Raw genomic sequence first — 17,981 nt, 5'->3', positions numbered from 1 at the left:
TTCTTTTATTTATTTATATTTTTTTGTGGTGCTGAGGATCAAACCCAGTGCCTCACCTGTGCTAGGCAAGTGCTCTACCCCTGAGCTACAACCCCAACCCTGTGTCTGGCTTATTTTAATCAACATATGGCCTCCAGTTCCATCCATACTGCTACAAACAATAGATTTTCATCCTTTCTTATGATGGAATAGTATTGGATCATAGTTTATTTTTCAATAGATGCCTACACATATGGGGTCCTTGTGCAGAGTTTTAAAACTTAATAACTAGTGTTGATGGATGTAATAACTAGTTTGAGAGCATTTAAAAAAGTGGCTGTAGAACCTCTACTTAGACCAAATAAACAAAAACAATGACAACAGAACAAATTTATATGTATTTGTTGAAAATTTTCATAATGTATGGATGGCAAACACTTAGAAACCCAGACTCAAATCTAGGATATTAGACTAGCTAGGATATTGAATCTTAGCAGAATTTTCTGTGAGGATCTTTTATCCTTCTTCCCCTTTCCTGTCGCAGCTTGCTTCTCTGCAGACAAAACCCTGCCCTATCTATGGATTAAACCCATGAGGGGGAGCCAGGATAGCCTCACTGGTCATCTTTCTCCTTGCCTCCTGAGGTGTGACTGAGGTCAGGCTGGGCAGTGTGAGTATGGCCCCAGCCAGAAGCTGGTTCTGGTATGGATTGCAACCATTGCTGAGTCCTGGCTAAGTCACTTGCTTCTCTGATGAGAAAGAAAGAAGCCAGAAGAGAATCAGTAATGGCATGGGAGGGAAGAAGACATCATTTCCCAGTTCACACAGCAGAATAAATCCATTGCTCTCTGAGACTCTGAAGGGGGAGGACATGAAGTGGGGCAGTTAATGAAAAATATCTGTCAGTAAAGGATTTCTTTCAGAAACATCTGGGGTAGCAATGGGATTTAGTCAAGAAAATGGCACAGGGCCTTTAGGAGGACAACTTTGTGTTAAGGATGTGGCTGGAGAGAGATAAGAAGGAGAATGGAAAAAAGAAGAAAATAAGGTGAATAAAACCAGGCTTTTGATATACAACTGTTTCATATAACCCACCTGTTTTCTTCTGTATTCATGTTTGAAAGCTCATTGATAAGAAGCTCCTGGGTGCTCTAATGGTTTTAAATGATTTTATTCTAATTAGAATAAGATAAAGATAAGTTTGAGCATCTATGGAGATTGAAGTGTTTTTGCAAGGATTGTTAAAAAGAAAATAATGTTGAGAACTGTTTTTCCTGTTTTGACACATTTATCTGTGTAATTTAAGTAAACTCAGTAGCTTCACCATTAAGATTTTTTTCCCTACCAATTTGATAACTCAAACTCTCAATTTGATGTTAGAATATTTAATAAAGATACCTTTAATGTAAAAATTGAGTAGACTATCCATCATCAAATCACGCAAATAAGCATTATAGCTGCTGTATTTTTCCAATCTTCAATAATATTGCAAATTTGGATGGTTTAGGGATACACAGAACCTCAGGCACCTCACTACTTTTGTTTGTGAAGTGCTGTCTATCCTTCATTAACATAACAAAGAACCTCAATGCAGAAATATACTGTCATCAAGTTTGTTGATTTTTATCTCCTACCAGTAAACTTGCCAATTTCCTTCCATCTCTGCCTCTGACAGTTCTAATGTAAACCTCTGTCATCTTTTACCTGGATTTTTGCAATAGCCTCCTCATTAGTCTACAAGCATCCATTCTTACCCTTTTGATCTGTTTTCTACAATGCAAGTACAAAGATATTTTCAACAGGAAAATATGATTGTGTCATTTCCTTTATCCAGAACTTTTGATGGCTCCTCATTACTCTTTGGGAAAAGACCACAAACCTTAACATGACCAATGAGCTTTCCACAATTGGGGCTTCTCCCTCCCCTCCAGTGTCATTATGCACCATGACTGACCATGCTTTTTGGTTCTCCTTCAGTAATTTTTCAATTCTTGTAATATAGACTGGTTTCTCTAGCCACAGAGCCTTTGCATATGTTGTTTCCTTTGCTTGAAATACTTCTTGTGTTTTCTTTTTAAACCTTATTAAATACTATTTACACTTCATACTTCAGTTTCTATTTATCTTCCTTAGAGAATCCCTGTACACTGACTGGAACAAAATTTCCTTGTTGGTCTTTCAGAAACATGTACCTCCTTTGTGGCACTTAACAGGTGGTTATTTTACATTTCCTTTTGTGATGATTTGAGTCCTGAGTTTTCCACTGAACCAAGATCTACTGTATCCTCAGCATCTAGCATACAACTGACTTACAGTAGGTTCTTGGTGAATAGCAGGATTATTCAAATAAAGCACAAAGTAAACATTTATAATTTATTTCTATATGTGGATTTAGCCAGCTAGGATGTACTTACTGACTTGTGCTGGGTGAAATAATGTCTCCCAGACTGGTTACTTCTAAGATCATGGGCTTCCATTTCTGAATGTTCTTTTCCTAACCCACCCTTCCATCTGCACATGAGTGCATCTGCACACATACAAACCTAAGTTCTTACAATAGGTGGTATTTAGTAATACTTGTTGTAAAAGCAAACAAAAAATATCATTGGTGACTATAGACATTTAACCTATTTTTAGAAAAATATTACATACCTATAGGAATTTATGAGCTCATTGTTTAACTTTTAAAGAAGAATTGAAAGAAGTAATTATTGAAGGGGTGAATTTTTCAATGAATTTAAAACAGTTCTTAATTTGAGGTTGAAATTCACTGTTTTTACCTACAGACTTGATAAAAATGTCAATAATAATTTTTCCGCAGACCATATTACTACCTTTAATAGTGCATTATTTTAAGACAGCCATATTTATAAAATGGAGTATTTGAACTCACCTAAAAATTATGTCTACTACAAAAATGTGTTACAAGCAGAGTAGTTCCCAGGTACATGAATGCACATTTGATCTAATAAATAATCTCTGGTAAGTGGTGGCAGAAAGTGCACTGGCAAGCATACTGATGTGGGTCAAACCTGATATTGTTTCATGTTACTTCAACAGTGTGGGAGTAATTGGCTCCTCTGCAATCCTTGTTAGTTTCTCATAGCAGCATGGTGTGCAAGGAAGTAGGCAGCTAGAGCTGAAAAATGAGTCATATCAATATGGAAGCCCATAGAGAAGATGGAAAGTACTCACTTATCATTCAGTCAACAAATACCAGAAAGCAGAAACTCTGTTATAATTTCACCTCATTTTCTTTGTTATGATACACCTGACAATACAGTCAAAATAGCAGGGTCTGGATACCTCAGTGTGGAATTCCAAATCTTCAATTCACTTGTAAATGTATTCCCCGAATAAACACTAATATTTGTCTACAATATAACACATGTGAAATTGAGAAATAAAATTATAAAAAATGATGCAAATCTGTTCCTTGTTTACAACAAGAGGTTCTGATCTGGAGCATGGGACAGGAAATTTGAGTTAAAAAGACACAATAAGCATGGACTAGCAATCCCCTGGATACTCACAGAAACAAAGAACAGGCCAGATTTTCATATGCAGCTTCTCTTTATTATTACCTCTGGATCCAAAGAAGGCTTACATCATTCGAACAAGTGAGAGCAAGGAAAGAGCTCTTACTAGGGGGTGGGGGAACTTACCACATCCCTGGATTCTCCTTCTTTAGGGGTAAGGATGACTGAGAGTAAAATGATTCCAAGATCATGGTCAGGATAGTGGGGATCTTTCAGAGTTAGGGTCACATCTGTGGGCCTGTGATATAAAATATTTAGATTTTTGAATAGTCACTAAATAAATAAGACAAAAATATTGTATTAATAATTTACTATTATTAAAATAAAAGCAATTATTGTCTTCATTTACTTCTTGGTACAATATTTGCTATCATTAGAATATTACCAATATATTAACTTATCCAATAAATGAAATCAATTGATAGACTTGAATTCACTGGATAAATTTCTGCCCTTCGTGGGGTTCTAAAAGGTTGCTGACAATTCATAGGTAACATCTTGTTGCATATTTCAATGTTGAACATATAGCGTTTAGTGCCTACCATAAACCTAAGTTTCTGTGAAACAGTACAGAACAAAAGAATTTTGGAACAAAAGAATCTTGAAATGTGGGCCAGCAGGGAATGTATCCTTGCTTGCTCAGTCATTCAGTATACATTTTGTTCATAAAGTGCACGCTAAATACATTAAATGACACACACTGCTAGTTTTTGAGTAAAAACCAGTGGTCAAAACCCAAGATCAGCTCACTGTCTTCATGGAGCTTAATTTTTGGTACAGAATTCTAGTGCTGGGGAGAGGGCTTGTTGTGGAAGGCTGGTCCAAGTAAGAATGTTCAATTCTGACTACATATCAGAATCAACTAGGAAGCTTTTAAAAAGTGAATATTCCTGAATTCTACCCTTGTGGATTCTGGTTTTATGTATCAGAGGTGGGGCTTGAAAATTGATATACTTGTGAAACTCTGCAGATAACTTTCTCATACAATCAGGAGTGAAAACCACAGCTAATTGTCAATGCCAAGATTATAATACTAGGCATTTTCACATGATCCTTTATTTATCAAGTCAAAGAATGATAGTATGAAAAACGTGAACAATTTTTTGGTGTCAGAGATTTTAACTGAACCATAAACAACCTGTCAGAATAATACTATACATATGTTATAGTAGTTGTGATGCAAATTGCTCCAATGCTAACTTAGCTATAACTAATCATTATGGTTTTATACTAACAATTTGTTTTTTTATTTTAAAAATATCTATTAAGCATTAGTATATATGTGTGTATGTATATATATGTATACTATATAAACATATATGATGTAACAATTTGATTTTATTCCTTCTCCTATAATGAGTACATATAACAACAGAAATTTTATTATGTTTTATGATTACATGATAAAGATTTCAGAACATTTGCAATTGCTTTATGATGCTTATTATTTTTCTTCAAAGAGATACACTAATACATAATATAGTAGCATAATTACCTATGTGCCTATTATTATAATCCACTTTTCTATACTTAAATTCCACTAATTTATACAAAAATTTAAATGGTATACTAAAATATATGAGTTTATAAAGTATTAATTTGATGTGTACATGGTTTTAAGGGAAGGGAATTATTAACTAATTACATAAAGTAAGTAATGTATCAAAATCCACACCAGATGCTTATATATAATCTCTTAATTTTCTTAATTATCTTATATTTTCCTATTTAAAATTATTTCTCACCAATGATTTATCTTTAATAGAGAACAAGAGAAATGTATGTTTTGGGATTAAGTTTCTAGTCATTTGCATATCCTTTTGCAGAGGTCTACAGAGAAAGTAATTGCAGTCTTTGTAAAGGAACAGCACAGTCCATACTAGTTTGAGCTGTGTTCATCATCATGGACCACATATATGACCACTGAGCATGCATCCTACAAAGGTGCAAAGCCAGTAGTCACTTAAGTTCTATCCTTATGTCAAGCCAGTGCTAGCCCTTTGGGTTGGGATGGAGAACATGTCAGAAATACAGTAAAGGCTGTTCTTTTTACCTGAGACAAAAATGACCATTGGAAGACCAATAAGCTATCCCTGTGTTCAAACCTTGCTCACTATAATACACAAGTGGGATTTCTCATGCATGTTTCTCTACTCGTCTACATTTATAGGATAAGAAAATGATCTGGCCCATGAATCTGCATCTCTGCTTTCCACTATCCCTATCACAGGATGTCATGTGATCATTCAAAACAGGAATTCCTTCTCCTTATAAACTTCAAAGAAGATTTCAACAGCTCCTTTGTAACCCATTTCAGCACTGTTTTAAATTTGTTTTTTTTTCCTTCTAAGATATAATCAATTCTTAGTTTCTATGCTGAAATGCATTTTGAAAACTATGATGCCCATTGTTTTAGGTGCATGGAATGATTAATATTAGTAATAATAATATAACTTTATAATTAATCAAAAATGATAATGTAACTGAATGAATATAATCAATCTGTCTCTATTTTAGGAGTACTTCTTTTTTTAATTGTAAATTGATTTAGACTTTATATAATTAAGAACAGATAAGAAATTAAAAACTATAATTTGCCAATTTGGGGGCCTTGTTAAAATGGATAAAGCAGTTGTTAATTACGAGAAAATCCACCAGCAGCAGCCTTGTGCCTTGTCTGTTCAATAAGACTTTTAAAAGATTTTTTTTATTGGTTGTTCAAAACATTACATAACTCATGACATATCATCTTTCATACATTTGATTCAAGTGGAGGAGTACTTCTTAGTAACCTAGTGAAAGCAACCTGGTGATGGTAACCAGTGATGGCAAAATCAGGTTCTACCTAGATTCAGGTGATGAGAGTTGCTGCTTTTGAAGCAAAGTACACATTTTATTTTCTATTAGGATCAACATTTATAATCTTCTTCATCTCACTAGAACCGTATAAGCACTGTGAGACTGAAGAGTATATCTTCTGGCTCTAGATTCTCGTGCTTAGCATAGTACTACAGTCAGAACAGGTGTCCAGGAATTTTTTTGTTGAATAGTCGTTGAATGAGGCTGGGGAGGTGAGAAAGGGATACTTTAGAAAGGGTTGTTAGCCTGAAGACTCATAGCTGTAGATGACAGAACAGTACCCAGAACATAGATTGGCTGGCATTTTCTATTTCACAGGTCCAGCTGCATAAGGTAGAGTGATATTGAAACAGTTAAAAGTTACCTGTTTAAATCCAATTGTGTGAGATCCAGAAAAGCTGAGCCCATAAAGTCATCCTGTAGTCCAAAATCATAGTCAAATACCTAAGAAGGCAAGGAAACATTTTCACAAATAATTCCAGTATAAGCCATAAATGAAACCATCTTGATTGAAAGTACTGGTTGTCTATGTCATCAAAAACAATTAAATTTCATGGTATTTGCTTTTCAAAATTTATTTGTTTTTGTACTTTGGAATATTAGGGTCTCATAAAACATTTAAAGGAAAATACATATTTTTACTTAATATTCATTTTACATCAATTATAACTTTAGGAAAGATGTGATAAAATTAAATGAAGTATAGAAAACATTTAAATTGTGAGAAACACAGACTTATAATATTTTTCCTTATATTACAGAAATGATATTGGCATTACTGGAACAAAAGTGAGTTAGTATGAAAACTCAACAGGCAGGTCTTCCATGTTGGGCTCTGTGTGATGAAAACATGATTCCAAACTCCTCATATGTTTTAGGCCATTGAAGATAAATTCTGTGATGTTATAGAACAATACCATTTTAAATACACAAATCATAAAAATCCAGATAACATGATTAAAGTACTTGGTAAAAATATATTAAGGTTAAATCAAACTAAGATTTTATTGGTAAAAGCAATTGCTGGGGGATAATACTAATGTTAATAACAATATAAGAAAAAGGAAAGAAAGAACACATTTCTCTGTCTGTATTCTCTATTCAATATTTTCTCTGTGTCTCACATGGTTTTCATTCATACTATTGGAGGACAGACAATGTCCCTGACCTCTTTGACCTATATAGGAGTTAAGACAGTCAACAAATAGTTAAATAGATACATTACAGATATTATAGTTAAATAGACACATTATGGGTACTATAATGACAAAAAAAAAGAAAAAGAAAAAGAAAAAAAAACCTTTAAGGGGTGTGATTGGGGTCTGATATTTTAGATAGGGAGTCCAGGAAAGCCTTTCAGAGAAGGTGTATTTATGTACAGATCTGAATAATGGGAAGAACGATGCCATAGTGGTATGAGGAAGAACACTCCAGCCAGAGGAACAGCAAGCCCAGGAGGAGGACTGAAGTGTCTAAATGTCAACAAGAAGCCAATGGAGTTGAAGAAAATTGAGAGGTATGGAAAGTTTAAGAAGGTTGGAGGGAAAGCTCAAGGCTAGGTCAGTTTGGACTATTTCCAAAGGATTCTGGGTAAATGGGAACTGGCTAATTCCCAAGCATTTATTAGTTTTCTCATTAATTTATTCCCTCAGCCAATATTTACTAAGTACTTGCTATGTGCTAGGAATTGAAAAGACCACGGTGAGCAAAAATGATATCATGGATGCTTACACCTTAGTTGAGGGAGATGGATGTTAAACAAGAAAATGTATAAGTGATATGTAATCATAAATTTTGATAAATGGTTTAAGGAAAACAATGGGGTGAAAAGAAAGACTAGCAATGGAGAATAGGGAAAGCTTTTAAGATAGAGAAAATGCTACTAGAGGAAGTTGGTTTCACAATCTATTCAAATAGAAAATATTTGTTTTGAGCACTGGGATAAATAAGCATAAACAGATAAGTCTGCTTTCTTTTTTTTTAATTATTTTATTGTTGGTTGTTCAAAACATTACATAGTTCTTAATATACCATATTTCACAGATTGATTCAAGTGGGTTATGAACTCCCATTTTTACCCCGTATACAGATTGCTGTGTCACATCAGTTACATTTCCATTGATTTACAAATTGCCTTTCTAGTGACTGATGTATTCTGCTGTCTATCCCATTCTCCACTGTCCCCCCTCCCCTCCCCTCCCCTCCTCTCCCCTTCTCTCTCTCCATCCCCTCTACTATAAATCGTTTCTTCCACTTATATAATTTTTCTCCTACTCCTCCTTTCCTCTTATATGTAATTGTGTATAACCCTGAGGCTCACCTTCCAATTCCATGCAATTTCCCTTAACTCTCCCTTTCCCTCCCGCCTATCATCCCTGTTTAATGTTAATCTTCTTCTCAAGCTCTTCGTTTCTACCCTGTCCTTGGTTACTCCCCTTATATCAAAGAAGACATTTGGCATTTGTTTTTTAAGGATTGGCTAGCTTCACTTAGCATAATCTGCTCTAATGCCATCCATTTCCCTCCAAATTCTATGATTTTGTCATTTCTTAATGCAGAGTAATATTCCATTGTGTATAAATGCCACATTTTTTAATCCATTCATCTGTTGAAGGGCTTCTAGGTTGGTTCCACAATCTTGCTATCGTGAATTGTGCTGCTATGTGCTGCAGTGTCCCTGTAGCATGCTCTTGTTAGGTCTTTAGGGAATAGACGGAGAAGGGGAATAGCTGGGTCAAATGGTGGTTCCATTCCCAGCTTTCCAAGAAATCTCCATACTGCTTTCCAAATTGGCTGCACCATTTTGCAGTCCCACCAACAATGAACAAGTGTACCCATTTCCCCGCATCCACGCCAGCACTTGTTGTTGTTGGACTTCTTAATGGCTGCCAATCTTACTGGAGTGAGATGGTATCTTAGGGTGGTTTTGATTTGCATTTCTCTGACTGCTAGCGATGTTGAGCATTTTTTCATGTACTTGTTGATTGATTGTATGTCCTCCTCTGAGAAGTGTCTGTTCAGGTCCTTGGCCCATTTGTTGATTGGGTTATTTGTTATCTTATTATCTAATTTTTTGAGTTCTTTGTATACTCTGGATATTAGGGCTCTATCTGAAGTGTGTGGGGTAAAGATTTGTTCCCAGGATGTAGGCTCCCTGTTTATCTCTCTTATTGCTTCTTTTGTTGAGAGAAAACTTTTTAGTTTGAGTAAGTCCCATTTGTTGATTCTGGTTGTTAACTCTTGCGCTATGGGTGTCCTATTGAGGAATTTGGAGCCTGACCCCACAGTATGTAGATCATAGCCGACTTTTTCTTCTATCAGACGCCGTGTCTCTGATTTAATATCGAGCTCCTTGATCCATTTTGAGTTAACTTTTGTGCATGGCGAGAGAAAGGGATTCAGTTTCATTTTGATGCAAGTGGATTTCCAGTTTTCCCAGCACCATTTGTTGAAGATGCTATCCTTCCTCCATTGCATGCTTTTAGCCCCTTTATCAAATATAAGATAGTTGTAGTTTTGCGGATTGGTTACTGTGTCTTCTATTCTGTACCATTGGGACGGCAGGGTAGCCAAGATAAGTCTGCTTTCAACTAGATGACCCAGGCCACTGGACTCTCCAGGATGTGAGAATCCATGAGTCTGGGAGAATCAATATCCCAAAACTTCCATATTCAATTCTTACACAATAGTTTTAATGCTCCATGTAGAAAAAACAGGTATAGTAGCCCTGAATCAGTTAGTTTTTTTCCTCTAGTGCAGGTATACTTCAATTTTTAAAAAATCTGAATATATAAAACTTGATTTTTAAACAAAAAGATTAATATATTATACTACAAAAAGAATTCTTAGATTGGAAAAGTCACAAGGGAATTCATTTAAGTAATAAGCTTTCCCAATGCCTTTTATATTATTCAATTTGAAGTTGTTCGATTTGCATACAACCTTTCAGAGGTACATTTATTGTAGAAAGCTCAGCACTTCTGTAATAAATATCCTCCTTGATCAATTACATTTGTGAGCTTTAGTCATTCATTCAGTGGCCTATCACATGCACACACTGCAGTTCTTAGGCAACCGGCAGCTTGATATTTGCAGGTGATTGCAATAGTGTATTTTATGACATAAAATTTCACCAAAACATTAGAGAAACTTCTTGTGCAATCTCTTCTAATCATATCATCCTCAGACTTGAAATCTTGGGAACAAAATACATAGCATATAATTATTGAGAACACCTGGAATATATTCACACATATAAAGCAGAAAGCTGTGAATCCAGTGAAATTAGTATAGACAGCCCAAGGGGGTGATTCAACATCCAAGTTATTCTCCTGGTGAGAATGTTTCCTCCTCTCCTAATGGTAGATATTTACTTTAGTTCTCAATTCTCATTAATCAGTAAAGACATAAACATGGGAAGGAATGGAAACACTAGAATCTATTCATTAGTAAAATCTTTAGCAGTGCTACTTGGTTCCAAGTTTTATAAGCTATTTGTCAGAGGGAGCATTGTTCTCCAGCATTTGATCTTCAGAAATAATGAACATAGAAGAGACAAAATAGGAAAGAAAAGGTATTCCTACTGCAATAACAAGGAATAGAGTTAATGTTTATTAATATTTATTCAACAGTTAATGTAAGTTGTCACTGTTTAAAATACATTATATGGATCTAAAAAATTAATTCTTTTACAACCTAGTTAACAAGGTACTGTTTCTATTTTTTTGAATAAAAGAATCTGAAGGTGGAAAAGTTTGGTATTTTCCCCAAATCCAGGAAGAGACCAGATTCTAAAATCTTATTGTATTGACTTTCAGAAGCAGAGCATGTTTAAATTCAACAAATTAAACTTGGGTACCCACTCTGGGAAAAGCACTGGAAATTCAAACATAAATGATTTACACAAGATCCTTGCTTTCATGGAACCTCTACTCTGAGTTGAAATATCAAATAACATTAAGTAGAAGTTACTTTGGTCTGATAATATGCTTGTTCATTGTCAAACATATTTAAATAATAAATATATTATTACAAATAATTTATTTAGCATCTTGAGTCAATTATCTATCAAAAAAATTGTCTGGGGAAATGTGTCAGTAAAATGCTTTTGGATAACAATATGGAAACTTGACTCACTGGCTTCAATACGATTGGGAATTTTTTTAGTTCAAAATGTTCATAGGTAATTATGACTTCAGAGAAGTTTTAGTTTATTCAATTTCAAAATCATCTGAAAACATCTTAAGAGTTGGTTTATTAACATTTCTAATCAAATTAAAGCTTCTTTAAAGTTCTAACCCATCCCATAAGACTATTTAATAGGATCCAAGATAAAAAATTCTACTCATCAACTGTGTCTATGACTCATTTTCATACCCAGTTTCAAAATAAACATCACACTATAAAATAATAAACTATAAAATTCATAGAAGTTACATTGTAAAATTAGCAAATAAACCTGAACAAAATCTAACTGTGGTCACTGTAATTAATCATTATTACTGCAAAACATAAGCTATGTTGCTCAATTGCTGGGTGGACTTAAGCAGACCGTTATTATTATTATTTTTTTAATCAGGTTCACCTGTAAAGTGTGGATAAGAACAATTATAGGGTTATGTGAGGCCAACATGAGCTAATGTTAGCTTGCATTTAGTGTGCTGCTTAACAATGATGGCTATTTACTATGATGAAGATGTGCCTGTAGATTCCACACTTCCCAAGACTCATAGCGTCCTTTGCCTATCACAAACAGTTAAGCTTTTGGTTTGGTTTGTTAGTGACTTTGGGGAGGCAGGACTATAAAATAGTTGAGATTCTTTATTCATAAATTTAGGAAATACTTCCGAACCATGCCAGATAAGAATTTCAGACAATACAAACATTTTCTTACTATGGAATAATTGTTTGACTGTGTTCTGTCTGGTTTATGCTATAAACGTATTTCCATTCCAAATATTCAGTTGTTTCCATTCACATGTCTAGAAAAGTATTTCCCTACCCTAGCTGTACATAAAAATAACCTACTGAATTGTTTTTAAAATACAGAGGCTTGACTTCTACCTCAGAGGTAATAAACTGGAACCTTTGGGGGTAGAGCTGGGAATCTAGAGTTTTAAAAACTTTATGGATAATTCTAATAATATGGCATGGCTGAGAATCATTAGTGTGTGATATTGTGTGTTTATTTTTTTTACTCTTTAATTGGTGCATATTAATTTTACATAACTGTGGGGTTTCAATGTAGCATATTTGTACATACATAAAAACATAATTTGATCGATTTCACTCCCTGATGCTTCCTCCATGCTCCTCATTGCCTTCTTCCTGATCTCTTTTCTCTATCCTAATGATCTTCCTTCTAATTTCATGGAATCTTTCATTTTGTTAATTTTTCCTTCTAGCTTCTACTTCTGAAAGAAAACATGCAACATTCTTCTGAGTCTGACTTATTTTGTTCAAAATTGGGTTCCATCCATTTTCCTTCAAATGTCATAATTTCATTCTTCAATTGTGTACCATATTTTCTTTATTCCATTCTTCCATTGATAGACACCTCATTTGGTTTCATAATGTACTATTGTGAGTTGTGCTAAAATAAACATGGATGTGCATGTATCTCTAACATGTCCAACTTCTTTTGGATAAATATGAAGGAGTGTGTTATGGTACGGATGTAGAATGTCCTCCAAAGTCTCATATATTTAGAGGTGGTGCTTTTAGAAATTGATTAAATCATGAGGTGCTTTTTTTAGAAATTGATTAAATCATGAGGGCTGGACCTCTTTAGTGGATTAATCCACTGATGGATGCATGGACAACTGGAGATGGGACCAAATTAGAGGATGTGGTTCACTGGGGCATACCCTGGAAGAATGTATCTTCTTCCCAGCCCCTTCCTCCCTCTCTCTGTTTTCCAGCTGCCATGAGTTGAACAACTTTCCTCCACCACACCCTTTACCACACTCTTCCACCTGATGTTTCTGCTTTGGAGCCAGTGTACCATGGACTATACCTTTGAAACTGCCATCCAAAATCTTTCCCCCTCTAAGTTGCTCTTGTCAGGTATTTTGGTCACAGCAATGAAAAGCTAAAACATGTGATTTGGCTGAACATTAGCCACAGTGTCATAAACATTTTCTCCTTAATATTACTTGTACTCTTCTACTGTAATTCTGGGTATTTACTGTAAGCCTTGAATAGTAGTGTCAGTGGAAAGACATAGAGGATTTGAATTAAATTAAACAAAAATGGGTGAGTATTTATCCTGCTGTTTGTGCTGTGAGCAGGAGTGTCAGTGTGCACACAGAGATGGTTCCTGCAGTCTTATTTCCCTTAAGTATTGCATGTATTGCATTTTAACTCAGCTTCCACTGCTACCTTATTATAATATTTTTATAGCCCATTCCTCAAGCTTTCTTCTTACCTGCCGTTAATGTGAAGGCATTCAGAACTGAAGGAATATTCTCTTTTCACTAAAATTAAAAGCTATGTGAATTTCAGATAAAAAATAAACAGATTATTTTGTGCATAGTATGACAAAATATGACAGTTTCAATATTTTCTGAAATTTTTTTTACTGGAAATGATACAAGCACTATAACTTTAATATGATTTATAACCATGGCTCAGAACTAAATTTTGTTTTCCTTAGTAATTTTTACATTGATAGAGACGAGATTAAAGGATATACAGGTATTTCTTTTTCTTAAGCTACAGATGGGAGGATTGCAGACTTAATATTTTCTAACCAACTACTTCACAAATGCATTTCATATTACCAAACACTAAAGAATCAATTCCTAAGAAATCTTTCAGGCAAGATTAATCATTCATCAGAGAAAAAGTAGACTTCATATTAGAATCAAGGAAATCAATCACACAGGGTTGTGTAGAGATAATGAAAATGATGTAATGTTAATGAAATTATAGTGTCTGAGGTTAGGCAAAAAGTGGCTAACACAAAAAAGGAAAAATTAAAGCTAAGAGATTTTCCTCAAAAGAAGCCCTATGCATTTTACAGAAAGTGAAAAACAACAGAAAAATGTGAAAGCATTTTAAAAAGTACAGAGTATCAAAAAACTGCACTTTTATGCTTGTATTAATATTTAAGGAGCCAGTGAAATTTCTCTCTAAATTAATCATTTTTTTCTTACACAGAAATGTAACAAAATTGACAAATCTTTTATAAATTACTATGTACCTACTTCTGTATGGTAGAAGTTAAATTGTGGATAATAATCTTGTATAATGAATGCTCAAAAATGGTTAAAGAACAAAGCTATAAAACAATCCATGGATTCTTATTCTCACCTTCTTATAGTGTGTGTGTCATTAACCAGGACTATCAGCCTGCATGCATTGTCACTGTCTCCACCTACTGTGTGTGTGTGTGTGTGTGTGTGTGTGTGTGTGTGTGTGTGTGTGAATGCACACACATGTGTGTTACTGCTCTCTGAAAACAACATATTTTCCTAACATTCTTTTCTGTGTGCTTCAGATTCTTCTCTGTTTGTTTCAAGCCTAGTTAAATGTTCCTCTTAAAATATGCACATGACGATTGAATTTCTACATAGGTGAATATTCATTCTTTAGCACAAGAGAATAAATAGCAAAAGGACCCAGCCAATATCTAACATAATTTTGGGAAGTTCATGTGTAGCCTTGTGTAGACTGGAGAGCCACAGATTGTTTTATTTGTTTGTTTGTTTTTCAAAATATTTTTTAGTTGTTGATAGATATTTATTTTTATTTACTTATACATGGTGCTGAGAATCGAACCCAGTGCCTCACACATACCAGGCAAGTGTGTTACCATTGAGCCCCCGCTCCAGCCACTTGTTTTGTTTTTTAATGAACTAATTCCATTAAAGGAAGATAGATCCACCACAGAAGTAATTGAAAACAAATGTCTTCCCTGTCATGATTTCTCTCTTCAGCAATATTAATGCAATCCAACAGCCTGTTGCTTCCATATTAACACATGCTTTCCTCTCCACCATTTCCTTCATGACTACAGCTGCTCTCACTCATCTCTTCTGACCACCCCCTCAGGAATAAAATTTCTTCTACAGCCTTCTTGGCTTCAAAAATTCTTCTTCATCCTCTGTGTCACTGCTTTATAATGAAAGTGATATTTCTTTCTCTTTAGACGTGAGGAGGAGGGTAGAAACATCTCTGATCAGGCTTTTCTTTGTGGGCAGGAGGGTTGGTTGTGAACACTCCCACATTAATAATTATTGCAGCATCCCACATTATATATTAATAGATGGTTCATTAATTCTATTTGATTGATTTTCTTTAGTCAGTGTTCACTTGAGACAATTTCTTATGCAATAGAGGTTCATTCTCCATATACGACATCTAGTAACTTATCAACTTTACCCTTAGGAGATTCTCTTCATCCATTTTATAAACTGTTTTACTAGTATTTTAATAACATCTTGATTGTTTCTTTTTCCTTTCTGTGGGAGAAGGAAACAACTGGAGGCAATACAATGAAGATTTGGGGGAAGGGGGACGTCCAGTGATTGTTGAAGGAGTGACTCTGAGATTTTGAGCTTATATGCCAGTAGGGAAAATCTAGAGAAGTGTGGGTGTGTTCTGGTGTGGTAAAATAGAAAAAAACATGGACACTGAATGGATAGACAAAATACAGGAGCACCAAAAATCGTAGGGGTCTAGAGACATGAATTAAAGAGAAGTGAGGTATGAAATTAGGAGACCTATTTAAAACCATAGTTTTAACAAGGAATTGGGTTGTAATTTCCTAAGAACTTCCTTAAGCTCTTCATCTTTCTTTTAATTACATCAAATAAGAGAAAAGCCTTCCCCCCACCACTCATTTTTGGTAATATAATAAAGAATGAATTTTTCTTCCCCATTATCTTTACCCTTTTCATTTCCCAAGTAAAGAATTTTGCTTGCAACCAGGTATTGTGGATCTTAACTAACAATTTATTTTTTCTCACTGCCTTTAGCCAAGTCTTTATTCAAAATAAGCTGTCCAAAATGACTTGACCTTTAGGGAGCAAACCCAATTGAGAGTTTATGCATCAAGCTCCTTTCCTTCTATGGTAGGTTTCTTGCTACAGTTTTTCAACTGCTGATTTCTTGAAGGCTGCAGCTTTTTTACCCACCAAAGTCTTCATCAACCACATCTTCTTTCCTTTCTTCCCTACCCTGCTTCCTGCCTGCAACCCCCTTCTCATTTTATTTGCCTCTGGTACTGAGGCTATCGTATCCATCTGGAGTTTTTGATTCCTGGTCTGGTGTTCTGGCACATGGTCTTTACATATTGCTTGCAACATGATTCTCAGGTTTGTAAGTGGATTTTTTCTTCAGGACTCTGTGATGAATCATCTTCTGTGGTGCTCAGATGGCTCTCTATATCTTAGGGCTTTTCAAGATTCTTCTAAGTCATGTGTTGATCATCATGTGCATGGGAAGGCTATAGCTACTCTTGAGGGAAGCAGTTTTGCACCAAATGCCATACAATCATCTAGCTTCTGGAAAGCACTTTCATTCCAAGGCAGAAACAGTTCCACATGGCCACCAGGAACAAGCTCAAAATGTTTTCCTACATTAAGCAGAGTAATTCAGGAATGATTCTGAAGGCCTTCATTAGAGGTGATGCATGGTCCCTGAGCTGGATATAACAATGGTTTCTCATTTTGCCCTTGGCAACTCTTATTTGCTGAGAAGCACAGATCTTTTGGATATCATTCCAGGATTTTGAATTTCCTAAGAACCGAAGCAACCCCCTTAATTTTTTTGTAATCTTCAGTGTTATCTTTGCTCACCAAAGGAATCCCAGGAATTCCTCATTATGATGATCATTAGACATGACCGTGCTGGTAAAGCTGAAGTAGCCAGGCCAGAGCAGATGGGATATGGCTTTGGGATTGACAGGTGACAGCAGCACGAGGTTTTGGTTACAGCAAACATGTGACCTCCTCAACACATATTTCCAAAAGTTGTCCTAGCTGGAACTGTGAGTCACATCACCTCAAACTCTGGGGATCTGAAGTACAGCTCTGCCAGTACTTCTGGATTCAGCACTGATCTGATGACCTGCTAATTCACTGACAGCCCAGGGCTGTCATTTTTATGCAAATTGGTGGAAACAATATTCACATCTGGTTGAAGGGGAGTCTTGAAAAAGGCAGAAAACATGACATGTTGTCACATGTCTCCGTCTTTTTGGTGAGTTCTCATATCAGTGGACAAGTACATATTCAGGTGAGAAGAGGAGGCCACATACCTTTCAGCTGGCAGCTTTTATAGGAAAAGCTTAAATAGCACAGTTTTTAAACAGAAAGCCTAGGTTCTGTGTAAGCTTTTCATCTCACTAGGTTACATGGAAACTTGTTTAAAGATGCTCCCAGAGTGCACTAAATAAGGAGGCAGCGCAAAGCAGGAGGAGATATACTTCCTGATCCTCCCAAATGACCACAATATAACTGTCCTGAAGAAAAATCCCTTTGCCAGCTTCTTCTACCTTCTATCGAATTTCATCACATTATCAACATATTAGACTTGTGAATAGCAGAGTACATCCTGTGTGGAAAATCTCATCAGATAGAGAGACATGCTAAAAAAAAA

General features: G+C 35.3%; 1 protein-coding gene across 8 annotated transcripts in view; it reads right to left on the bottom strand.

Moving 5' to 3' along the window:
• The window catches only part of MCTP1 (multiple C2 and transmembrane domain containing 1), a gene marked incomplete at its 5' end in the record, with an annotated part of 531,499 nt that overhangs the window by 217,349 nt on the left and 296,169 nt on the right, over positions 1-17,981 (bottom strand). For all 8 annotated transcript variants that reach the window (XM_081287709.1, XM_081287710.1, XM_081287711.1 and 5 more), the window contains 2 exons: positions 3,645-3,756; positions 6,742-6,821. In XM_081287709.1, coding sequence (XP_081143835.1) covers positions 3,645-3,756; positions 6,742-6,821 — 192 coding nt within the window. The remainder of the gene's footprint in view (positions 1-3,644; positions 3,757-6,741; positions 6,822-17,981) is intronic.

This window comes from Spermophilus citellus, assembly GCF_964194105.1.
Source record: "Spermophilus citellus genome assembly, chromosome: 1".
NCBI classification, from domain to species: Eukaryota; Metazoa; Chordata; class Mammalia; order Rodentia; family Sciuridae; genus Spermophilus; species Spermophilus citellus.
The sequence above is the reverse complement of the archived record's forward strand: the minus strand, read 5'-3'. Positions and strand labels throughout refer to the sequence as shown.